Below are 26,884 nucleotides of genomic sequence, written 5' to 3' on the forward strand. Positions count from 1 at the left end.
CAGGGGGCAGAGTCTACCTTCTCTGAGTCCACGGAGAAGTCTGTACCCCACGGAGAGTAGGCCAGAGGACAATGTCAGGGTAAACCTGGGTAATAGATAGCAAGTTCCTTAATGTACTGAGAGTGAGGTAGGTAAGAGAAATATCTTTACTTCCCTTAACAGAGTGATGGAAATGTAGCTTACCACCACTATAGTGGCTCTACTTAATCTGGCTTTGGAGAAAGAGCCCACAAAGTGTGTTACTGTGAAATATGGTTTTACCTGAGCACCTTGATGGCCAATTGTTTTATTTCTCGTTTACATCTATTTTCAAAAAGGATTTGAGAAAGTGGAGGCAATCGTGGTGACTGAAATGGGGCCCAAAGTGCACATATGGGATATCTGCTCGTAAACTCCCTCTCCCCTTAAACACAGGCCCCACAACCCAAGTACCCATTTCCACAGGCTGAGGAGAGACCTTTCTCATGGCCAAGTGTCTGCCGTAGACACAACTGGCAGGTATGGTCTGTCACAAAGACGCAATCGGGATCCCGGAGCCAAAAACCCAGCCCCTCCACCACCTCCTAGGCAAAACCAAGAGATGGACGGACTGCAGGCACCTGACGTATTGTCACTCTGATTGCTACCCTCAAGCAGTGCTCTGATTGCCCACCCTCTGCTATTTCACTTCTTCTATCTCCTTACCTTTTGTTTGAACAAATGTACATTTTTAAAATTGTTAGCTGAATACCTGTGACCCTTCTTAAAACAATAGATCTCAAGCAGAGATCTGGTGCCCCTGAGGCCAGTCAATAGCTCTGGGCACCCTTGGACCATTCCTTTTTTTTTTTTTTAATTTATTTTAATTTAATTTAGTTTTATATATGTATATATTTTTATTTTTTAATTTTATTTAAATACAAGTTAGTTAACATATAGCTTAATAATGATTTCAGGAGGAGAATTTAGTGATTCATCCCTTACTTATAACACCCATTGCTCATCCCAACAAGTGCCCTCCTTAATGTCCATCCCCCATTTATCCCATACCCCCCACACCTCCCCCCAGCACCCTCAGTTTGTTCTCTGTATTTAAGAGTCTCCTATGGTTTGTCTCCTCTCTTTTCATCTTATTTTTCCTTCCCTTCCCCTATGTTCATCTGTTCTGTTTCTTAAATTCCACATATGAGTGATATCATATATTTACTTTCAAAGGGATTTCCCATTTTCAGCTCAGAGCATTAAATGAAAGCAGAGCATCTCTGCCTAGATGAGGAAGTGTAGACACCTCAGACCAAGGGCCAGGGACAGTGACAATTTAAAGGGGCTGAGTTTAATGTTAAGGGTATAAGTCATTTGGAGACATCCACATCTGAACAGGGGAAATGTCAGAAGAGTTCAGTCATTAGTATCTCAACTCCCTAAATTCCCTGTGGTTTCAGTAGTAATTCTGTTGTCTATGACCATTAAAAGGTACAAGGTTCAGATATAATCCACATAGGATTTGCAACAGTACCAGACATGTTAAGCTTATCTGATAAACATGGTACAAATCACCAAATATAACTTTCTCAGAAAGGGCTATGCATGCAGATACCGAAAGTCTCTTTCTGGGAGAACCTCAAAGAGGATGAAAGGAACACTCAAATACCGTCTTGCTGGGCAACAGCAGGGCACAGACTCCTTGAGTACAGAGGTGACGCTCTTTCTCAGGTTCCTATGTCTATCTTTTCTCACCAGACAGAAAAATCAGTGACTGTGTGGCTTTCTAGACTTGTTGATTAAGGTAAAGAACTCCAAACACGCTCATAAAGAATTCAGATGTGAGAACACTTAGATAAAACTCTCAGATCTGCTGAGAAATGCTTGTTAAGATCAGCCAACAAGAGAGAGTTCTCAGGGAGTCATAGCACTAAGGAAAAAACCACATTTCAGCCAATGACTTTCCAAGTCCTAAATCTGCCAATCAGAAAATGTGTAACATTGAGACTGCTGCTGGAGCCGTGTCATAAGAGCTTCCATGGTCGGGTGTGGAGTTCAAAACAGAGCCTTTCATCTGCAGAGATTTCCTCACAAAATGAGGTTCTGCTTGCTTTTCTGCAGTGGCCTTGTCCACCCAACTGGATCACCAACGTCCTCGCTGCTTATTTCATTGGCAAATGATAGTGTCGGCCTCCGATTAGAGTCTAGTTTTTTTTTTTTTTTTTTTTTTTTTTGCTTTCCTGAGTCATCTATCACCAGGCAGCATGAGTCAGCAATTTTCAGGTAGATATCTGCCCTCTTTAGTATCACATGGCATGGTCCTTTCTAGATTTTCACATTTTCCTGACAGTGAAAAAGAGTAGTTCCCATCATTGAGATGTCCTCTGATAACAGACCTCCTCTGAGAAAATTACAACATGCACTCATAAAGATATTTTGGCAGAAATACCAAGGTCTGAGATAGACGTGGTAGCTAAAATGAATATTCTACAAACGAAACAAAACCGAGAGTACCTAAGGTATAATCTCCTTGGTTTACTAACCTAAGTGGCAGAGCAGATCTTCATGCACAATGACTTGGTAAAGAAAAGATGCAGGAGGCCATTTCGGTACAGATGCCCCCAGGGCAGAAACACACACACACACACACACACACACACACACACACACACACACTGCCCTGTCTCGAAAAGCCTCAGGCCTGATTTTCACACGTTCCACCTGTAAACAAGTTGTGACTGCAGCCTAGCGAAATGAAATGACTCCCTGAGTCTCTGACCAAGTCGGATTGGGCCCACGTAGAATCAGCACAACGTCCTTCCGTCCAAACCTGAGAGGGCTGGTGGGAATACTTTTTGTGCGGCAAGACACCATTTCCTCTCTGACCCGTTCCCAGAAATACTCACGAAGCAGGTGCCATTCATCTTGCTGAATTGTCTTGGTTAAATTGAAAGGAATGTTTCGTAAGCGGATTGGCTGAGAAAAGTGGTACTTGATGGCTGTGCATCGCTGTGCAATACCTTGAAGGAAATAAGAAATGCGATTTACTAGTCCGTGTATTTGTAATAGAATTCTGGAGATCTACAGCCCAATAATGTATCCTGAACTGGGTTGAATGGGGGGAGGGATAGGAATCACCTGATGACTCTCAGTGATACAGGCAAGTCAGAGCAGTAAAAATCTAAAACGTGAAATAATTTTTTAAATCATGTGTCACTTGTGAATGTCATAAATTTGATAAAGATCTAAACTCCCCAAATTGTTTTTCAACGCTGAGTTTGTGTTAACTAAACACAAAACTCCTCAAGGAAAAATGGCCTAAAAGTATACATGTGGTTGGGGGAAATCAGCTTAAAATTTTAAGTTAACCCAGATAAATTACATGTGTCTGAACTTGATCCAATCTCAAACTCTCAAACGGGTTGCATCAAAAAGTTCATTAGGAAGTGTGTTATTTGGAAACCAGAAGACATTATTCCATGAAGACAACCCTCTACGTGGTGGCTTAGGTGGTGATTCAGTCACCAGATAACCCTCAAGAGCCTATTTAACCCCAGGGCAGCTGATGCATTTCCTTAATACAAATTTTACTGACCTAAATTCTGGGTCCCAAGAGAAAGAGTAATACTAAAAGTAGAGAGGGAAACGAAAATTAAAGTAGAGAGGAGAAAGAAAAACTTTCCCTACCTTTTCTGGCTGCATGCCCAGCCCTAGGCACAATATTTTGAAATGAGCAAGTATACCCATTGATTTATCTAGTATCTTCTCCTACCCTCTCTCCCAACCCATGCTTTTATTGCATAAATAAATACGGGCTTATTTTTCCCCTAAAATCTTCTGAGCCCCATGATTCAGCCTGAATCCTATGATAACCCTGCAGCTACTAAAAAAAAAAAATCCTCATAGATGCAAATAAATGTCTAATTTCTGGAATTTAATTACTTATAGAAATAAAACTTTGGGGGGCACATAGGTGTCTCAGTCGGTTAAGCGTCTGACTCTGTTTCGGATCAGGTCATGATCTCATGGTTTTGTGAGTTTGGGCCCCACATCCAGCTCTGTGCTGACAGCTCAGAGCCCGGAGCCTGCTTCGGATTCTGTGTCTCCCTCTCTCTCTGCCCCTCCCTTGCTCGTGCTCTGTCTCTCTCTGCCTCTCAAAAATAAATAAGCGTTAAAATTTTTTTTTTCTTTCAAGTTATAAAAAAAAAAAAATGTACATTCCTGGATGGACCCCACCCAAGATATTCTAAATCAAAGGATTTGGGATGGAGCCAGGAACCTGAACTTTAACAAACATCCCAAGTAATTCTGAGGCAGGCAGTCCTTGAATCTCACTTTGAGAAACACTGCCCCAAGACTACCTCTGTTTTGGGGAAGATTTTTCTTTTTATTTTTTTTTTTCATCATGAAACCACCAATTCCCTCAAAGTTCGAAGCTCTATTTTTCTCCTTGTTTTTTCAACATGGGCCCGTGGCAGTGGTTCTGTGGTCTAAGGCACATAAGTTAGATGTTTACATAGAAGTCAGAAAACGCCTGTGCTTAAAAAGAACAAACAATCTGGGACGAGAATAGTAGCAGATAACATGCTGCAAATGTATCAATAGCTTGCATTTGTATTTTTCAAAACTGTCATTCCAAGCGGTATTCATCCTCTGGCTGACCTTGAGGCTCTGTAAAGCAGGGAGTGAAGGCTAAGGCAGAGCTGAAGACATGAACGACATCCACACATCGCCCATCAGCAAACACTGGGACTTATTAGTTCCAGGCAGCTAAGGACATTTCTGTCCATTAGCTTCACACACAGCTGGTCAAGCAGAGACTTCAGGGGCCACATATGACAAAGAATAGAGACTTTACAGAATCAGTTAAGGAAAGACACTAAAGAAACCAACAACACCACCACCAAATAATAACAAACCCTGAGGAGGAAGAAGAAGAATCTAATTTCTAGAGTTGCTACATAATATTTTTTTAAATACACAGTTTTCAGTAAAAAAGTATACAACATACAAAGAAACAAGAACATATGGTCCATGCATGAGGAAAAAAGCCATTCAGTAGAAAGTATCACTGAGGAAACCCAGATGTTGGACTTACCTGACAAAGATGTTAAATCAGCTGCTTAAAACGTGTTCAAAGAACTAAAGGCAAGTATGAGAATGATGTCTCACCCTACAGAGAATATCAGTAAAGTGACAGGAAGGATAAAAAGAAAAAAAAAAAAAACAAGTGGAAATCCTGAACTTGAAAAGCACAATAAATGAAATGAAAAATCCACTGGAGGGGCAGAAAAATTAATCAGTAAACTTGAAGATAAGTCAATTGAGATTATCCAGTCTGAAAAAAATGAGGAAAGAAGAGAAGAAAATAAACAGAGCCTCAGAGATCTGTGAGACACCATCACTTATACCAATGTCAGTATAATGGGAGTCGCAAGAAGGAGGAAAGAGAAAAAGGGGCAAAAAGAATATTTGATGAAATAATTGTCAAAAGTTCCCCAAATGTGATGAAAAACATACATCCTCACATCTAAGTCTGATGAACCACAAATAGGATAAACTCAAAGGGAGCCACACCCAGACACATCATAATCAAACTCCCAAAAGCTAAAGAGAACGTTTTGAAAGAAGCAAGAGAAAAGCAACTTATCACATACAAGTGTTCCTCAAAAGAGTGGAAGATGATTTCTCATCAGAAATTATGGAAGCCAGAAGGGAGTGAGATGACATATTCAAAGCAACGAAAGAAAGAAAATTAATCAAGAATTCTATATGCAACAAAGTCATCTTTCAGAAATGAAGGAAAAATTAAGACATTTCCAGCAAAACAAAAACTGAGAGAGTATGTCACTAGCAGACCTGTCCAACAAGAAATACTAAAGGGGGTCCTTCTGGATGAAAGGAAAGTACAGTAACTGAATCTACATGAAGAAATAAAGAACATTTGTCAGAGTGCCTTGGTGGCTCAGTCAGTTAAGTGTCTGACTTCGGCTCAGGTCGTGATCTCACGGTCCGTGGGTTTGAGCCCTACGTCAGGCTCTGTAGTGACAGCTCAGAGCCTGAAGCCTGCTTTGGATTCTGTGTCTCCCTCTCTCTGCACCTTCCCTGCTCTCTCTCTCTCTCAAAAATAAATAAACATTAGAAAAAAATAAAGAACATTTGTCAAGGTCATGACATGGGTAAACATAAAAGACAATATACATGTACTGTCTGTGCTGTAACTTTTTTTCTATTGCCTGATTTAAAAGACACAAAACATTAACCAATAATTGTAAATCTGTGTTGAGGATCATACAATGTAATTTGTATGATAATAACCATGCAAAGGAGAGGAGTGGGAATGGAGCTATAAAGCAGCAAAGCTTTTATATACGAGTGAAATTCAGTTGGTATTAACCCAAACTTGATTGCTATAAATTAAAATGTTAATTGTAATTCACAAGGCAACTTGTGTGTGTGTGTGTGTGTGTGTGTGTGTGTGTGTGTGCATGTATACATACATATATAATCCATATTTAAAAGGTTACTAGAAAACATCCACTTAACACAGAAGAAGACAGTAATGGAAGAATAGAGGAACGTATAGAAAACAAATAGCAAAACAGCGGACATAACTCCTCCCTTATAAGGAATTACACTAAATCTAAACAGATCAAACACTCCAATCAAAAGACAGAGATTGGCATTATAAATAAAACAACGTGATCCACCTATATGATGTCCACAAGAGACACACTTTAGATCCAAAGATGCAAATAGGTTGAAAGTAAAAGTACAGAAAAAGATATACCATGCAATCACCAAAAGAGAGATGGGAATGGTATACTAACATCAGATAAAATAAACTTAAAGACAAAAATTTTTACTATAGGCAAAGACATTTTAGAATGGTAAAAGGGTCAATCCCCTGGGAATTTATAAAATTATAAACACATATGCACCTACTTACCAACAGAGCCCCCAAAATACAGGGAGCAAAAACTGAAGGGAGAAATAGACAATTCAACAAGAATAGTTGAAGGCTTCAATATCCCACCTTCAAACATGGTACAACATTTAGAAGATCAGCACAGAAATAGAAGATTTGAACAACACTCTAAAACAACTAGACAAAACACATCTATAGAACACTCTACCCAACCACAGCAGAATACACATTCTTTTTGAGTGCACATAGAATGTTCTCTACGATAGACCATATGTTGTTAGGCAATAAAACAAATCTCAATATACTTAAAATTATTAAAACCATATGGAGTATGTTCTCTGACCATACTACAATGAAGTTAGAATCAATAAGAGAACTTGAGACATCCACAAATTTGTGGAAATGTAGTAACACACTCCTAAACAGCCAAGTGTTCAAAAAATAAATCACAAGAGAAATTTAAAAGCACTCTGAGATGAATGAAAACTAAATCACAGCATACCAAAATTTATGGGATGCAGCTAAAGTGGTGCTTAGAGGAAAATTTATAGCTGCAAATGCCTACATTAAAAAACAAGATGTCAAATCAATAACCTAACTGTCTACCTTAAAAAACCAAAAAAAGAAAAGCAAACTAAACCTTAAGCAGAAGAAAAGAGATTGTATAATTACAGTAGAAACAAATGAAGTAGAGAATAGAAGAACCCAGAAAATAAGCAAGACCAAAAATCGGCACTAAGATTAATAAAATTGACAAAAATTAAGATTAATAAAATTTAGTTAATCTAACCAAAACAAAAAAAAAAAGAAGACTCAAGTTACTAAAATCAAGAATAAAACAGAGGGCATTACCAATATGGAAATAAAAAGGATTGTAAGAGAATATTGTGAAAAAATTATATGCCAACAAGTTAGATTATACAGATGAAATCTGTAGAAGGACATAAACTACCACAACTGACTCAAGTAGAAATAGAAAATCTGAAAAGATCTATAATAGGTAGAGATTAAGGTAGTAAATAACTTATTAAAAATCTTCCAGTGATGGAGTGCCTGGCTGGCTCAGTCAGTAGAGCATGAGACTCTTGTTCTTGGGGTTGTGAGTTCATGCCCCGTGTCAGGTGTAGAAATTACTTAAAAATAAAATCTTTACAATTAAAATCTTCCAGTGAAGAAAAGCCCAGGACCATATCCTTACTGGTAAATTTTACCAAATATCTGAAAAAGAATAATGATCATTCATAAACTCTTAAAAAAAAAAAAATAATAGAATTCCCAAATCATTCTAGGAGGTCAATATTACACCTGATACAAAAACCAAAAACATAACAAGTAAAGAATATTTCAAAGTATTCTTGTGACTATTATATACAAAAATCCTCCACAAACACCTGCAAACTGAATTCAGCAACATATAACAAAGACTGTGCATCATGACCAAGTGGGATTGATATCATGAATGCAAGATTGTTCCAACATGTGAAAATCAATTAATATAATAGGCCTTGTCAAAAGAATAAAGCACAGAAACCACAAGATCATCTCCTAAATGCAGAAAAAGCATTTGACAAAATCTATTTGATGCTCACCCACAACCCTATGAACCAGATTAAAAAATAGTAAGTATGATTTGCTCCATTAAGTAGGTAGAAAAATTTGAAGTTCAGAGACATTAAGCAACTAGCCTAAGGCCACAGTGCAAAGTAGTAACCAAGCTTTAACATATATGCTGTTATCCAAATTTTGTATACTAGTCACTCAGGAAAGTTAGAAATCCTTAATCTTTTAGAAGTGCATCTTAATTCTGTGGGTGGCTACAACGAGTTATTAAGCAAATTGTCAATTTACAGGGAAAAGCACATTTTTTTCGTTTTTTTTTTTTTAAGTTGGCACCACGCCCAAAATGGAGCCCAATGCAGAGCTTCAACGTGCAACCGATCAAAAGTGAGTGGCTTAACTGACTGAGCCATCCAGGCGCCCCCATTTTTTTTTGGTTTAGTAACAACATGTGCTCTTTTGGAAACAAACCTTAATTGAGGCTTCTGTCTGTATATTACCCATACCTTTTGACAATGTTATTTGGAGACTGGATTGGCTCCATGGCTGACTCAGTGACTTCATTCTACCTGCATCTCACAGAAGCTGCTTCATGCTCAAATGGAGTGTGGACTGAGTAGAAACCGTTCTCTGAGAGCGCGAGGGGCTGGCCCTAGGACAGCTTCTATGCTAGGGAAATACACGGTTCCTTTTACATCACAGGGGACATTCTCAGGGCTCATCTCAGCCCCTTGCTAGGAACAGGCACGATCCCAGGAGGAAGAGCCACAGAAAGGAGGAAGGCAGCTGGCCAGTGCTCTCCTGCTTCCCCAGGGGCACCCAGCATGTGCCAGGAGTGAGGTAAGCAGTGCTCACGTAGCCAAATTACCTTTCCTTCCCCGCTAGGCTCCCAGGCTAAATTTAAACTGCCAAGGGCTCTGAAATGAGAAGAGAAAGGAGGTGTGGAGAGTGACAAGGTCTGGACCGGACGGTAACAAGCAGTACTCAACAATCCCACTGATTGGGAGCCTGCTGGCAAGCCCAGAGCCCCTCAGCTGAGCTTGCAGGAAAACAGTCTACGGCTCCTGTGCTCCACTCCCTTGGAAGATGATCAAGACTCCAGGAAGAATTAGGAGAGAAAGTGGGAGTGAAGGACAGATCAGCAGCAGTGTCAGGGGCCCACATTAGCTGTTGTATTTCTTGTTCTTAAACTCCGCTGCTGTCTCAGAAAGTCAAATAGATTCGAAGGGGGGAGTATATTATTAAGGTCTGGCTCCTTACAGCATACGCTTTAAACTGACAAAATGAAACTTGACAAAAATCACACAGGAAAAGACCTGTAGTTGCTTGACAGCTTGCCAAAGACAAATTAGGTCCTTTTGATGAAAAGACATGTGTGCGTGTATGTGTGGATGGTGGTAAAGACCGAAGTTCCGTGCGATGTTATGTTAAAAAGTGATACTGTGGAAATCCACAAGGAGGCATTAGCTTCCAATTTTTTCAAAGCCATGCATGCAAACTTTGAAATTAACTGGCTTTCTGGGTATAGACAGCAATGAATCTGGCTCTCTGAAAAGGAACACAAAAAGCATGAGCTCATAGCACCAGATGGCATCACACAATGGGGGGAAGAAACATGCAGAGGGTTGAAAAGAACAAGTTGTGATCTATATTTAGTGATTAATTAGCTTCTTAAAGGGCCAAGTAGAGCCGCTTTAATGATGATATAAACCACAGAAGAAGATACATAAATATACTGCACAGAGGTTAGGAATAGGGTTTATGGTCCAGTGAATATCTGTTGTTTCTGGTGCTTAGGGAGATGAATCAAATTCTAAGCTAAGTCACAGAAACTCATACTCAAGGTTAAATGAGAGACAAACAGCAGAAGATGCTGTAAAAAGTCACTAGGACCAGGCAATGATGTGGTGGCTAAAGGTCTTGCAGTCAGACAGACTTGGATTTGAAACCCGGCTGTGCGACTTTTGGCAAGTGACTTAAACTCTCTGAGCCTCTGTGCCTTCATCTGTACAAGGCGGGGGGTGGGGGTGGGGGTGGGAAACGGCAGATGCCTTCTGTGGTTATTATGAGGAATGAAAGAGGTCATTCAAGGACTTAGCATGGGACGCAGCCAGTCGAAGCACTCGATAAATGTCAGCATTTGGTTACGAAATATCTCCTGGCACTTGCTCACATTCACCATACAGAACTATTGCCACACACACAAGGAGTCTGCACCCCAAATGTGCATCGCAGATTAACCCAAGTGTACAGAGAGATAAACACATGCAATGCAACGCCTGAACGGCAGTCTACCCAATGGCTCTCGTGTTTCCTCTCCACTCAACGTTCAGTGCAAGACTCCCATCGCTACACTCTTGAAGAGCTGGCCGACTGGCCTCCTTACGGCTCTTCTCTCCACCCTCCAACCCACCCTCTTGCCACTGCTGGATAAATCTGCTGTGGAAAGGTCTGGGGCCTCCGGAGCCTCAGCTGCCCATCTGTAATGCAGACTATGACAACCCTTAAGATTTTGCTATAAGGGGCACCTGGGTGGCTCCGTCAGTTAAGTGTCCGACTCTCAATTTTGGCTCAGGTCATGATCTCGCGGGTTGGTGAGGTTGAGCCCCACGTCGGGTTCTGTGCTGACAGTGCAGAGCCTGCTTGGGATTCTCTCTCTCTCTCTCTCTCTCTCTCTCTCTCTCCCTCCCCCTTCCCTGCTCACGCTCTTTCTCTCTCTCAAAATAAGTAAATTAAAAAATAATTTAAAAAAACAAGATTTTTGCTATCATCACCCGCCATTTACAGTACCATGCACTTAATATGTTTCTTTACATTGATTACTACAAGTGGGACACAATTTTACCTCCCATAATGTAATTAGGTATTTATTGTAGAATTATGTACTTATTTTAAAATGAAGTACCCAGCACATAGTAAATGCCACCTGTTTATTAAATAGCTTTAATGCTGTGCCACTGTACCAACTTCCACACTTGGGCAAACAGAAGATGAGAAAATTCGTGGTCCCTGAGAGCAATAAAGCCTGAGGTTTTCATCATCTGGCTCTGTCTTGCCTCTACATAGTAACATACCATTGGCTTCCCCCTAATCAAAACCAGGCTCTAGGCCCTTGTCATTTATCCCCGCCCCCCACTTCACTTACTTTTACTGCAACTGGTCCCCAGGGCTATATCTCCACAACTCCCAGACATGTGCCTTGGCAGGGTCAGGCCCCTTTCTTCCTGCAGCTATACAGCCATCACCTTGGAACCACCCCAAACCCCCTAAGCCCCCCAAGCCCAACACCTTCATTCAAAATGCTTTCCCGAAGGAACACAGCAGCCATCGCAGCTCATTTCTCTTCTCTGGTGTTGTGATGTTAGGGGCTGAGCCTCACAATCTGGCTCTGGATCATTTGCTAATAGATCAGAGAGTCTGCCTCCGTCGGAGTGTCCCGAGTTCCTTAAGAGCTGAGGTTGTGACTTCTTTCTGGGTCCTTGACGTGTAAGAGCTATGGCTAGCAGATGAAAGGGTGAGTGAACAGCTTGCACTGTTTCCTAAAACATTTCAGAGGCAACGTGGAATTCCATAACTGGCCCGTGGACAGAAAAATAAAGAACTCTTTTCACACCAGCTCTGCCGGCACGCATCCCGGTCTGAAAGGAAAGATCCATCATGGGGTCACAGGGCAACGGGGCTGCCATGTTCTCATCAGAGAGATTTCGTTTCAGAGGGAATCAGGTATTAAGCAGACAAAAGAAAACGTCTTCCTTGTCGCCTCCTTTAAGGGGTACGAACAGCCCTCACTGAGATAAATAAACCAAATACAGTGAGTTTAGTGGGCTAATGCTGGCAATTTTAAGCCTCAAATGGCCAAAACCAGTCCTGAAGTCAAGCCCTGAGGGCAAACCCATCATCAGGTCTCCAGAGCTGAGAGAAGGAGGTACAAAGTTAGTGACTGTGGAGTGGCACTGACCGGTGGAAATACAAGCCATATATAGAATTTCAAGTTTTCTGTGGCCATGCTACAAAAATAAATAGGCAAGAATAATTATCTTCTATTTTAATTTAACATAAAATCAATATTTTAAAAAGTATTAGTGGAATTTTTTTGAGTTTACTTATTTTTTTTAGTAATCTTGACACCCAGCATGGGGCTTGAACTCACAATCCTATGCTCTTCCAACTGAGCCAGCCGGGCACCCGTTAGTGAGATATTTTACATACTTTTTTCACACTAAATCTTCAAAATCTGCTGTTTTTCACTTAAAGCACAGCAAGTCTCATCCCAAGAGCTCAACAGTCTCACGTGGCTGCTGGCCACTGTACCGGAGAGAGGAAAGTTCCAGATGAAGGTGAACAAGACTCCAAATGAAGTAAAAGCAACTGAGAGCAAGTGTTTGATCTAGGAAGTACCTGACAGGTGTCAAAGTCGTTCTTGTTTAGACTCTCCATAACACACTACTTTGTTCTGCTACTCTTGTTTCTTATTACTAATGGGGAATCACCTCACTTGCGTGGAATTATATCTGTGTTCACTCCATATTCTCTCTCTTTTCTATTTTTTTAAATTTTTTAAATTGTTTTTATTTATTTTTGAAGGAGAAAGAGAGACAGAGCATGAGTGGGGGAGGAGCAGAGAGATGGAGACACAGAATCCGAAGCAGGCTCCAGGCTCTGAGCCGTCAGCACAGAGCCTGATGCAGGGCTCAAACTCATGAACTGTGAGATCACGACCTGAGCTGAAGTCGGACACTTAACTGACTGAGCCACCCAGGCGCCCAATTCCCTCTCTTTTTAAAAAAAAAAAAAAATGTTTATTTATTTTTGACAGACAGAGAGACAGAGAGGCAGAGGGAGAGGGAGAAAGAGAGAAGCCCAAGCAGGCTTCAAGCTGTCAGTGCAGAGCCCGACTCGGGCTCCATCCCACGAACCACAAGATTATGACCTGAGCCAAAATCAAGAGTTGGATGCTCAACCGACTGAGCCGCCCAGGTGCCCCTCTATGTCCTCTTTGAAGCAAGACACCTGGATTTGCATTCTGGCTTCACCACTCACTAGCTGTGTGTCCTCAGCAAACTTCCTAACAGCAGTTTCCTCAGCTATAATATATGGACAGGGGTAGTCCATCTATCCCAGAGGATTAAATGAGGCATTCATATAATACTGTTAGTGTTAGCTTCTATCACTATCGTTATTATATTTATCATTATTATTATTCATTATTATCATTATTCTGCTACTGCTGCTTTTTTTTTTTTTTTACCTGAACAAACCCAGACAACTGGACTATTCCTTGAAAGCAAGACTCTAGTGAGTTCCTTGAACTGTAAACACACGATCTCTAGGGGCCAAAGAGGGAGGATTCAGTGACAAGTCTGACAGATTCAACCTACTGCAGAGAGAGTAAACATCACCACAGGAAGTTGAAAGGAGGAGGGGAGCAGGGGAGCAAACCAGAAATAACAGTGCTCAAACAAGCATGATCTTGTGCACAGGTAGCAGCTGTCACGGGGTTAAAGCAGTGAAAGACCGCTGGTTTGCTGAATCCATTTTTCAATTTCCTTTAGTGTAGTTAGTATATCTACAATAAAAAAAAATAGAATTAAAAAAATCAAAACCAGGGATTCTCAGCTTCTCAAAACCGTGAGAGCACGCAGTTGGTGATTAGCTGGTAGGACATGGATTCACGATTGGAGATTAAAGACAGGATGTGATTTTATGTAGCTGATGGGGGATTTCAGCCCACCAGAGTGCTGTCTGCTTGTTTCTCTCTCCCTCCACTTTCTCCTCTCCTTCCTTTTACCTTCTCTCTCTAACGGGAGATGGTGAACCACAATGTGGAGCCAGGTTCCATTCTTTCCTCTCCATCTCAGAGCTGCCGATGTGGGCAAGGGAGATATGATTATGCCATTGGTGAGAAGGCGGACACAAGCAAGATCTGACACCTGTCCCATACCTTGCTCCCTGGGCCCCGACCCAGGTGAGACCAAATACAGCCACGGGCTCAATGGACGTTCCAGCTCAGTACACAGTGGTATTTCCCTTCCCATGGGGGATGTCATGTTACAGGGACAGGCCAACAGTTGCTGCTGGTTACTCTTGCTCTGATCATGACCTGCTGACCTCAGAGAGATCGATACAGTCTGAACAAAACCTGTCTTAATAGTACACGAGTCTAAAGCTGTTAATACACACCTGAAGTTCAAATCTCCTGGATTCTGGAAGGCATCCAGTCGGTGTGGGAAGCAAACCTAAGCTTTATTCATTCACTCTCCAGTGTGACTTTTTTCCAGTAGTACGAACACTGATGAATATGACTTTTTTAATTGGAAGTTTAAACCTGCGTACTCTTAAATATCGGGACTTTTCTACATTTAGTATGTGCGTAGAAGCAGCGGCACACATGGGGCGCCTGGGTGGCGCAGTCGGTTAGGCGTCCGACTTCAGCCAGGTCACGATCTCGCGGTCTGTGAGTTCGAGCCCCGCGTCGGGCTCTGGGTTGATGGCTCAGAGCCTGGAGCCTGTTTCCGATTCTGTGTCTCCCTCTCTCTCTGCCCCTCCCCCGTTCATGCTCTGTCTCTCTCTGTCCCAAAAATAAATAAACGTTGAAAAAAAAATTTAAAAAAAAAAAAAAAAAAAAAAAAGAAGCAGCGGCACACAAGTGTGTAAAGGAGAATATTGTTTTTAGAACCAGCTATGTGACTTAGAGCAATAAACTCAACCACTCTGAGCCTCCCTTTCCTCCTTTGTACCGTAGAGGTAATACAACCTCACAGAATTGTCATGAGGACCGAATGAGATAATATATATAAAGTGTCCTAACAGTGCCTAGTGCACAGGGACAGTGGTCATCCACGCCCTCTTCCTGCTGTCTTTGTAAGTAGCACCAGTAAAGTGTGAGTCCTGACCTGAGGGACTGCGATACTTGTAACCTCATCCTCACCTCCAGCATTTGGGGAAAAAATTAGGGGCCAAGGATCAGTCATTACCTTTTGCCATCAAAAGTCAATCATCTCCTCATTTAGTCTTTCCTTCACTCATTCATTTATTCATTTGTTCAACAAACATTTATTTAGCAAGTGCCTTCTAGACAGAAGACCTACTTTCTGAATCTAGACTATGGTTCCACAAAAATGCCATGACTCTGAAACAGGGAGGGCGGAAGGAGGGATGGAGAAATAGAGAGAGAGAGAGGGAGAGAAATCTCCCACATGCCACATGGGGACCCATAACTTCTGATGACGTTAGCAGTTTCCCAAATACTCAGAAAAGAGCAAGTTACTGGAGAAAGACTGCCCATTGTGGAGTGGGTTGGCAGTGTTCCAGGGCAAATTATCCTTAAAAACAATGCACTCTTGGCTGTTTCCAGGTGCCTTCATAGAGTCTTCCTAATTGAGCTACACTTTCAGAAGTTTGTTTCCTTTATGAAAGTGAACCCTGGATCAAGCTGAATTGACTAATTACTGGCGGATATGGAGATTAGGGAAGCAATGTTTGGTAGAACTAATTTATGGCAGTATAGGCAAGGGTAATGGATCTGCTCAAACTGTGAAAAAATTTAAACATATTTGCTACCATGAACAATGTTCTTATGTCCCCTTCACCAGATGGGCTGCTGGATTTATGATGAGACATGTCACAGATACATATCAAGATAAATGGAAACTGGGAGCCCTTTAGAGCCAGACTTCGGGATCTATAGAGAGCACCTGTTCTATTGCTGGCTCGATAATTGATAGAGTTGTACTCCTGGGCTTCGGTAGGCTATTGAAATCAATTTCAAAAAACAATATAAATTGATTGGAAACAATATTTTCAACTTTTTCGCAGTAATGATCAAGAATGAGCAACGACCGAGCAAACCTGATAAGTCCGATTTCATTTCCTTTCCCTTCTCCAGCCCCTTCATAGTCAGGTGGCCGGGAAGACACCAGAGCAAGAAGTGAAGGGGGACAAAACTCCAAATTGAATGGATTATCCAGGATTCACTGCAACGTGAACAATGGAGGATGGCACTCACCACCTCCCAGCAGCAAGAACTTTATGGTAGGAAGAAACCACATCCCAGAGCCTTTTGAGGCAGCGGCAAGGAAGATGAGAGTCCAGGCGGGACCCTCTTTCCCACTATTTCCCGTGTGTACCGGTTCCTCCAGCAGCTCTACAGACACCCCTAAGTCATGACATAAATCTGCAGCCAGGTAAGCACAGGTGTGGGACCACCAGAATTGCTCTGGTGTGGCCTACAGGAAAATGGCATAATCATGCTTTTATTTATCACGTAGCCTGTTACGCTGTGTTCAGAGTGTCTAGTCACACATCCTCACAAGTCATATACGGACGACATTCCATTCCTTTTACCAATAGGAAGAACAAGGCACAGACCCCTTAGGTGGCCTGTCCCGATTCGTGAGTCCGAGCCCCACATCGGGCTCGCTGGCATCAGCCTGTCGGCACAGACCCTGCTTCAGATCCTCTGTCCCCCTCTCTCTGCCCCTCCCCCACTGCTCTCTCCAAAAATACAAAGATTTTAGATAAACAAATAAATAAATAGTTGTGAGCATAGCTTACTGAAGGATTGCTAGATGACGCCAGACTCTAGGCTCAGAGCTTTACTCACATGTCCCTCGTGAGATAGACTCTGAGGCTACCTCTGTTTTACAGAGGAGGAAACTGAGGCTCAGTGAGGCTAAACCATCTGTCCAAAGTCCCAGGGCTAACAGAGCTGGCATGGAATCTGTATCTCCTTCCAAAGCCAGTCTCAGATATCTTAACAGACCTTGTCAGATGTGAGTCACTAATGACTACACCTGATCATGCCCAATTGGTCCCCTTAAAGGGACGAGGACAAAGCAGGCAGGCACGGCTGGACTTGTGCGTTGCTTTTATCCGCAGTATTATTTGTATGCTTCCATTTCCTTTGTTCTCATGCTGCCCTCTACCCACAAGGAAACAGAAGGAAATACTCGAGGAAACCACTGTCCAAACCTCTGCATGCACAGATTTCTTTCCCTGCTGGCCGAGCAGGCAGTCAGGTGCCTAAAACCCCGGAGGAGGGCTGAGAACAAACAGAAGGGGCACAGGGGTGCCTGAGGAGAGGGAAGCAGGTGGAGCACGGTGGCCGGGAATGAGGGCTCGACTGCATCTCTCTGTCACCCAGAGCCCCACACCTGAGCCCCAGATTGGCGGGGCAACACTCCAAACCTAGAGTGAGGATGGGAAGGGAAAAATCTCCCCCTGGGCCAAATTGGAACCTCCATCCATTTGGGAATCTCTATGTGGGGAAAGAGGCTCACCCCCACGGCTGCACACTCCAAAGTGAAGTCCCCATTCTTCCTCCTACCACAACTCCCCACCCACCCACACAGCTCAAAGGGTCAAAACAACCGTCAAGTGCTTGGGCCCGAAATATAAAACGTACTTCTGGTCCAGTTCCAACGACAGCGTGCAGCGAAGCTGGGCTTCTCTCTCTGACCACCTGTGCTTATCACATGCAGCCCCCAGAAGCCTCGGCGGAGGACGTGGAGGGGACAAGATAACTCGCGAATGGTCCAGACCTGCACCTCACCACTGTGGCCTCGCATCACACACGAGCCCTGCCACGCTCCAGCCCACATCGCATCAGAATATGCCCACACGATGTTTCCAGCCCTAATTTTACCTCAGGCAGCCTGAATGACATAGACAGCCAGACAGGGGGAAAAAAAAAAAAGTGCCAATAAGCAGTTTTGCTAAGCATCATTCCAATCCTCTGAGAATGCAGTGTTAAGAACCAGGGAGTGGGGGAGGGTCTATCAGAATCACAAAAATTAGAGATTAACGCTCAGCCCCCCAGTTCGCCCGGTGGGGCCACCCTCCCTCCCCCTGGGGAGGGCAGTGCAGACCCCAAGCCTCTTATCTGCTCCCCGCCCTGCCCCTGGGCCAGTGCTCAGTGAGGCCTCTGCCTTCAGCCACCAGCTCAGCCCAGAGCACAGCGCATTAGCATTCCTGACACTCCCCACAACCCAAGGGGAAAACTTCCAGCTGCCTGGTACTTAAGCATCACCCTCGGCACCATAAGCCTGAGCCTGTGCATAATTGACAAGGAATATGTTGATAAGGAATGGGACTGTTCCAAGTTTCTGAAGGATAACTAGGTAATTAAAAGGAAAACCTAATTTAAGAAAATCCTGAAGAATTTTTTTAAAACTCTCTGGCAACATCCTTTCTGGATTATTCTCCTTTGCCAGAAGACTTATGTTTTGCCTCTGTTGGGTTTTCAAAGCCTGGGGCTAGAAGTCTGGCGTTCCAGGGAACCCCACGGTTCTCAGCCTCCTGTAGGGGTGGGGGTGGGGGTAACTTTCAAAAGCCTTGGACTAGAAGCGGAAGGGCCACCTCAGTTTCCTTGCAGGGCTCAGAATACCTGTTTCCCTAGTCTCAGCGCTGTGCCCAGGACTTAGCACAGTGCCCTCCGAGGATCCCGGTACCCTGGCCAGGAGCTGCCCCCACCTGTGTAGGGCAAGGCAAAAGGACCGGGAGAGCACCATGAATTGCCAGGGGCACAAATGTGCAGTGATGAAATCAGCCTCTGCCCATCGCCCTGCTTCTGGCTGCACGTCTTTGCTGCCTGGCCGGTTTCAGACCACGCAAACGAGTCAGCCAGCTGCCAAAAGACAACCTGGGGCACATAAAGAACATGTGGGGCTCTACAACAGTACCCCAAGAGGTCCATCACTTCCTAGTAGACAGCCTGGACTGGCCTGTCCTTCATTCCAGGCTGCCTCCCCATCCCGAAGGATGGCTCGACATTAAATTATGGCCCTACCACCTGCCATCTTTATGAAATTCTCTGAGTCTTCGTTAACCTGTAAAATGGGGCTGGTAGTAGTGATTTCATAGGGTATGCCCAGGACTATAAAAGAGCAGGTACTTTTATGCACGACCACCTTTAATCCATAGCTCCTGCGCTGCCCGACTTGGTCACATCTATCTCACATCTATCCAGCTGGATCTCTTGAAGACTTTGTCTAACCTCAGCTATTGGACGTGGGGATTCTTCCCCCAATCCAATTCTATCTATAAACTGGATGAAAACGAACAGAGGCCCTACCCTCAGCTTAGAGTCTAGTGAAAGACACTGGCGTTATTGAAATAATAGCACAAATAGATGCAACATTGCAACTCAGACATGAAGGAGAAGCACACAGTTCCCTGAGACCATGGGACAGGATGCCTGAGCCATGAGGGCAGTCCAAGACGGCTGAGGTCTTGAGGATAGGCAGGAATATTCTCATGGGGCAGAAGGAAGGGCATGAACAGGACTTTGAAGAGTATGATAGGAAAAGATAGGATAAAATAGTCAGAGATGGAAAGGATGGGACTTGAGGTCCCTGGGTGGGGAAACACTTATTTTGCAACAGTGCTGGGAACAGGTGACCACAGCAAACCCCCTGAAGGCATAAGGTTCCTCTTAAGAATGTAACAGACACCTCCCATTCCCCCTGAGGTTTCCCTCAGGAATCTGACAGAAGATGGCCATAGACCACCCCTCCTACAATGGAAACGAGCCAATCAGGAATGGACAACACAGCACCTAAAACTATCAAGCCAAGAAGGGTAGAACCTGAGAAGGAACAAGGGGGAAGGGAAGGAGGAGGGCATCAGACCCTTATAAAACAAGAACCCTCGCCTATAGTTCGCAGGCATTCACTTTCGAATGCCCCCTTTCTGTAAAGAGAGCTTGCCTACTATTCTCTCCCTTTCCAATCTTATACTCTAATAAACTTTTGCCTGCTGCTCATTTTGTGCCCACCTCTTCATTCTTCAAAGTTGCAAAATCCTGCGATAAGAGGAGGGTCTGAGGTACTGGGGTGCAGAGTGTGAGGGGGCCAGGGAAGGTGTTGCTAGAGAGCTGAGTGGGGACTAGAACATGGAGAGCCTGAAGGCGGATTGAGGCAGAGCCTCAATGGGAGTCGCCACAGATTACAAACGATCAGAATTGAGGACAGGCTCAGAATTGATTTTTTGTTTTTGAAACAAGCATAAAGCACTTCATTCTTGCCTTCATGTGGAGAACGGATTGGAGGGGGCCAGGAGTCACTTAAGTGATGGGGGTACAAACAGGCTGTTACAGAACTGCCCGGAGAGACCCGTTCCCCGTGAAAGGGGGAAGTCAGAGATGCCATCCAGGAGTGAATTTTAAAACTGAGTCAGCGTCAGCCAGGTCACGGGTGGTGACATCAGGGGAAGGAATGGGCATTCCGGACAGAGGAAGAGCTAAGGCAGAAGTGCAGAGGGAAGGAGCGTTTGCAGGGACTGACGGACAGGAGGGTCAGTGCTGCCGGAGCATGAAGTGTGAGACGGAGAGTGATAAGAATAAGGATCTGAAAGAAGAGGTTGGCAGGCAGCTGGCAGCCTAGCTTTCTCCCCACTGCAAGGCCTCACCCAGTAGGTTATCAGGAGCCACAGAAGGGTTTCAGCAGGCCAGTGATAGGATCAAGTTTTATTTCAGATAGAAGATTCCGTCAGTTGGGGGGGAAAAAAAGGGATATGAGGACATAGGAGAGTCAGAAAGAATAGTTAACTAGAAGACTGGGCGTCCACACGTTAAAATACTACGCAGATATTAAAAATGATGAAAACTGCAAAAATTCTTGTGGCTTAACGCTGGCTGCAAAGCAGTATATATTATATTATCCCAAATACGTCTTTGTGTATACATTTGTGTGAAGTCTGGATGAGAAGAAATCAAACTTTACCAGGCTTCTATAACTAAGTCGCAGGGTTATAAATGATTTTTGTTTTCTGCTCTGCGGTTTTCAGCATTTTCTACGACGAGCATATGTTTTTGTAAGCTCATAATGAGAAAAATATCAAGATTTAAACGACATAAAGTCAGCATGAATGGTCCTATCAAACTGGTGGCAACAATTTACATTTTGCTGGTGCCTGATATCCAGTGACCCTAAATCTTAAGCCACAAGATCATATCGTTCTGTGTTCACAGAGAGGAAAATGAAAAACAGGGAGGCGAAAATGATTCATTTAACGTGACACAGAGGGCTAGAGGCAGAGTAGATAGGAACGAGGTAGATGTATACACACTCTTCAGCTGGTTCAATTCTTTTTGCTGAGAAATTATTTGAACAGAACAGATCATGCACAATCCAATAATTAAGATAGCCAGAATAATTAGGAACAGCCCAACAGACTGCATGATTATCAGCCCCGATCAATAAAGAAGAAGTCAATCCGAAACCTCGGATAAATAAGCCCATAGGCTATACTGTTATATATACTGTTATATATTCCAGAATCCTGAGCTCAAGTCTGACAGCATTTTTCTGGAAGTGAGGCGGGGTCAGCATTGGTAGGGAACAAAGCAGAAGTTGCTTCCACACCTGTGCCCATCGTCACCCACGCTGATTGTGTTAAAAGGGAGGACAAAGCTAACACAGGTGGTACACAATCGTGGCACACGTAACTTCCACGACAAAAGAGGTGGCGCATGTAGCCCCATTTCTCTAATTACTGATCACCTCGTGGCTTTCCCCCCCCCCCATACCTCCCTATTACCTTCAGGAGGTACATAAACACGATCCTGGATGAAGCCACAGCTGCCGACTTTAGAGCCCCCATGCTCCCCTCCTACCCAGGATGAGCTCCTGTCCCCCACCTGGGCAAGGGAGCTGTGGTCCCAGGAAGCACCAGGTCTCACTGCTTTGCTGGGTGCACCCAGAAAGCACAGCAGAGAGAGCCCTAGGAGAGACCAACCTATGCGATGCTTATTAATTAATTAATTTACTTCAGAAAAGCTTAGAGAAACCCAGTGGTATTTTTTAATATGGCTCCTAGAGCGTGAAGCAACATTCTTGGCTTTGCCGGATGGGTGAGGTGAGACTATGGGGAGGGAGGAGGGGGGGTGTGTAGGAGGCTTCCCAAAATTGCCAAGCTTGCAAGATTAAACAAGTGCAAATTAGTCAGTGTCCAAATTTATGCTGAAAGGGAAGATACTGTATTTTGCAAGCTAATAAAGTGGCATGTCCATGTAAATATGCAGAAAATTAATAACCAATTTACCTTTTCTTAATCTTCTACAAGTGGCCTTGAGGATCAATACGATGACAATTAACCAGAAGTTCAGCATCCATGGGTCCTAATTCAACTCAGCCACTGCCAATCCCCCATATCTGCTTTATCTAAAGGAGGTAGTAATGGGCTGTCATGGCAGAGAATGGCTGGCAAGCCAAGGCTGGGAACAGGATGATGGTGGGGGATGCCCTACGAATGAGACCTGGCCTTGCCTGTCCATCATCTGACACTCTCACAGATCCGCCCATTTGCCCTCTCAGTGACCCCTTTCTATTTCTGAGCCCTCTTGGCATTCTTGCCCTGCCACCGTTCATGTTTTCTCCTGCAAGGAGAATGGTCACAAACTTTACATCGTTCCGTAAATATACCTTCATACTGTACTCATGCAAGGCTTACTTACTGCAACGGGGAAGAACGCCCCCAAAAGCCTCAAGCGCTGGCAATCAGGTCTTCACTGGCAGGAATACCTCCCGAAATCCCTCCTAGAGGCTGTTTGCTCTAACTTCAGACCTTATTCCTATTTACTTCGTCTTCAGCCCCCTGTTCCTAGCCCATTCAAACCAGCAAAGTAGAATATAAAAAGGGAAGTTAGAGGCGGCGGGTCAGATAACAGAAGCAAAAGGAAGTGGTATTTAGAAAAGCAGCAAACCTTAAAAAACAAACAAACGAAAACAAAACAAAAAAGAGAGCAAGCACAATTTTTTTAAGAATTAGTAGACTGTTACTTAGTTTTGAGGCCAATAGTTCTACACACTCACTACATTCCCTACGGGTACCTAAGTACTACATCATTGTTCATAACGATCACCTGAATCACTACACAAAAGTTACATTTAGTGCTGTTTCAGAAGGCAGGGATGCGCATAAGGCATTGAATAAATATATCCATCCATTTAGATAAACACCAGTATTGATGCACAGAAAGGCAGGTTTTAGCTATCTGGAAAACTCACCCCGACGTCCTGATGCTATAAATAAACCATAAAATGTAATAATTTGGAAAACTCTTAGAAGTCATGAAGTCCGACCCTTCACTTTAAAAATGACCAGCTGAGGGGCGCCTGGGTGGCTCAGTCAGTTAAGCGTCTGACTTCGGCTCAGGTCGTGATCTCACAGTTCCTGAGTTTGAGTTTGAGCCCCACGTGGGGCTCTGCACTGACACCACAAAGTCTGCTCTGGATTCTGTCTCCCTCTCTCTCTGCCCCTCCTCTTTAAATTTATTTTATTTATCTATTCTTTTTATTCTACTTATTTATTTATGTATTCTTAAATAAATAAATGTATTTATATTCTTAAATAAATAAATGTATTTATATTCTTAAATAAATAAGTTTATATATTTAAATAAATAAATTTATTTTTAAATATAAATAATTTATATTTTTAAATTTATATTTAAATATTTAAATTTAAATATATTTAAAAATATATTTATTTAAATATATAAATTTATTTATATTTAAATATAAATACATAAACTTATTTTTAAGTATAAATAAAATTTATTTTTAAATATAAATCAATAAATTTATTTTCAAATAAAATTTATTTATTTTTAAATAAATACATAAATAAAAATAAGGAAATAACGTTCACTTATTTTTAAATAAATAAATAAATAAAATAAATAAATACATACATACACACATACATACATATACATACGTCCAGCTGAGGTCTAGAGAAGTTTACGTGACTCGGCAAGGTCTTACATGCATACAGGTAGGCCTGTAGCTCCTGGTGCCCAGGTTTCCTCATCTCCCCCCTGCCCCCATATCCCACCACTGCTGGAACACTTGAACCCCCTCTGTATACAAATGGTAACTACCAGCAGTTCTAATGTCCTTCTCCTCTACCACATGTGCTTACTCTGGAAACACGTCTCCTCTTTCTCCTCGTAAAAAGCTGCTTCGAGTGATGTGGAAGGAACATGCTGTGTACATTTAAGGTGCTTTTTTCTTACTCCATAAGCATCACGCTCATCATATGGCTACGACAGAGTAATTTCACTTACCTAGTTCATAATCTCCCAGGGATTGTATAAAACTCTTCCCTAGCATTACTGTTTATAAAAGGAAAGAGAGAAACAAAATCCCAAAAGAATGAAGAAACTTTCTAAGAAAAATATTCCCAAATCAAGGGACCAAAATTAAGACCATTCTGTGATGCCTCTCATTCTCCATGGACTTGCTTCTCTCCCATCTTTCCCATCACCATTCAGTGTGGTTTCCTTAACCTTTTTTCCCTCCTCTTAGACAATCTTCTAAGTAGGTCTTCCAAATAACCAAATGCTTACGACAGGGGCCAGGTTAGGGACTACACTCAGTACCTTAGACCACATACTGTCTTCTGGAAGTCACACTCTGGCTCTCTCGGTGAGAACCAGCCTGACCCCAATGGAGATGATGTAGATAATTGACCTGTCTACCTATTCTCTGCTTCGTGTGGAAGGATTTCAGTGAAAACAACTGTTCCTATCAAGGATCAGAAGTTGAGCAGCAGATGTGCTATCACAGCCAGGGATGACTAAAGAGGTTACCTGGGTATATCCTTTCCTCGGCAAAGGAGGAAATTTGGGGTCAAGGAAAGTCATGGCATGTTCAAATTTTTTGAATAAGGCTTTCAGTAAAATTAACTATTTAAAAAATTTTTTTAAAGTTTATTTTATTTTTGAGAGAGAGAGAGAGAGAGAGAGAGAGAGACAGAGCACAAGCTGGGGAGGGCAGAGAGAGGGGCAGACACAGAATCCAAAGCAGGCTCCAGGCTCTGAGCAGTCAGCACAGAGCCCGACGCGGGGCTCGAACTCACAAACTGTGAAATCATGACCTGAGCCAAAGTCAGACGCTTAACCGACTAAGCCACCCAGGTGCCCCTAAAATTAACTATTATGCCAGTTACAATATGTGGCAAGCAACCTAAAATATCATTTGAGGGGGGGAAAAGAAACTGAAATGAATAATCAGGATTCATAACAAGAATTAAATTAAACTGATCAAATATAACTTCCAGGTATCACACACAGTGGAATATTAAATTCAGAAAGCATATCTTTAGAACTTTTGAACAAAATGAAGTGTAACACATAACTGCAGACTTCTCATTGACTTCACGTGGATTATAAGTATTAAACACTCTTCGAAGCCAAGAAGGAATAAAGCTAGAATTTTTTCTGTAGTAACAAAAAAAATATATGAATTTTTTTCTTTCATCAAAATCTTTTCAAAACTTCCTCAAAGACATTTAAAAATGAGCAAGTAAGGCAATATTTAAATGATACTATGCAATTTTCTAAAGGGTAATCCTTTTTGTTCTCTATTATAAACTCTGACTCTAGTCCCTAAAACCAGATATAACTTATTATTACCAATTCCCTATAAAATCCTCTAAGAAGAAAAAAAAATTATACAGGTGAATTCTTCCAACCAAATGGCAAACATGGCTCCCGCAGAAGAGAATTCCCGGAACAATACAGAAAAGTCCTGCTTTCTCCTTTGAAAGCCTCAGGAAACGAAAAAGAAAATTAAGCAATAAGAAAGCCTGTCACATTCAAAAAAGCAAAGAAAAGAAAGACATATGGGGGAACAATCTGAACACAGGAAAAGCCTCTCAAATTTGAATTGTCCTAATGCTCACCTGCTTCTAAAGAGAACTGACCTTTTCCTATCCTTACACTTTGCAAAGTCAATTAAGCTGCTGTTTTCTGGGCATCCTGTAATTACCACCAGGTAATGGTGAAAGAGACCCTACAGGTTACGCTGATCCAATCTCTGTATGTACGAATGAGAAAATGAGGCTGGAGAGGTGAGGCGACTTGCCCAAGGTCACAGAGTGAGTTAATAACAGAGCGGTGAGGATGCCCCAAGTCTCCTGACTCCTGTCTCCTCAGAAAACTGCAAAATAAACGTGTTGGAGAGAGATCACTTCAGAATGCCAGCAAAGCTCCTGGAGAGCCACCTCTGCTGGGAGAGCCCTAAAAGTGCTCTTGTACCCCGTTCGATTCTCTAGCTGACGAGAGCCTTCTAGTAACGAGCCCGACTCAGCGGACAGCTCGGTATCGAGCCTGATGAAGGGCACAGCCAAAGGTCTTTCTGCAGTTTATTCTAGCTATTCAGGTTGCTGGTCAAAGGAAGTATGTAACTGGGTTTGCAACAATGCTATTGAAAAAAAAAGAGTATTTAACATACCAAAACTGTACAAAGGAACACTTAGAACGAGCTTTGCAAAACACTACGTATGTACCGGGTTCCTAGTACTTATAAAGCACCCTGCTAAGTCCTGTGAGTGAACAGGGACAACCTGGGCAGTTCCTTAAGGGGAGAGACTTCCTGTGGAGATAAGCAGAAAGACAAGAAAACCTCAATAATAATATAATCCTTTAGTGCAGGA

General features: G+C 42.7%; 1 protein-coding gene across 3 annotated transcripts in view; it reads right to left on the reverse strand.

Annotated features, from left to right (window-relative positions):
- The window catches only part of TMEM178A (transmembrane protein 178A), a 51,821-nt gene that overhangs the window by 11,351 nt on the left and 13,586 nt on the right, over nucleotides 1-26,884 (reverse strand). For 2 of the 3 annotated variants that reach the window (XM_047853572.1, XM_047853571.1), the window contains exon 2: nucleotides 2,868-2,981. In XM_047853572.1, coding sequence (XP_047709528.1) covers nucleotides 2,868-2,981 — 114 coding nt within the window. Of the gene's footprint in view, nucleotides 1-2,867; nucleotides 2,982-22,898; nucleotides 23,031-26,884 lie in introns of those variants that run through there. The other variant, XM_047853573.1, reaches the window with a different exon arrangement.

Source organism: Prionailurus viverrinus, chromosome A3 (assembly GCF_022837055.1).
Source record: "Prionailurus viverrinus isolate Anna chromosome A3, UM_Priviv_1.0, whole genome shotgun sequence".
Lineage (NCBI taxonomy): Eukaryota > Metazoa > Chordata > Mammalia > Carnivora > Felidae > Prionailurus > Prionailurus viverrinus.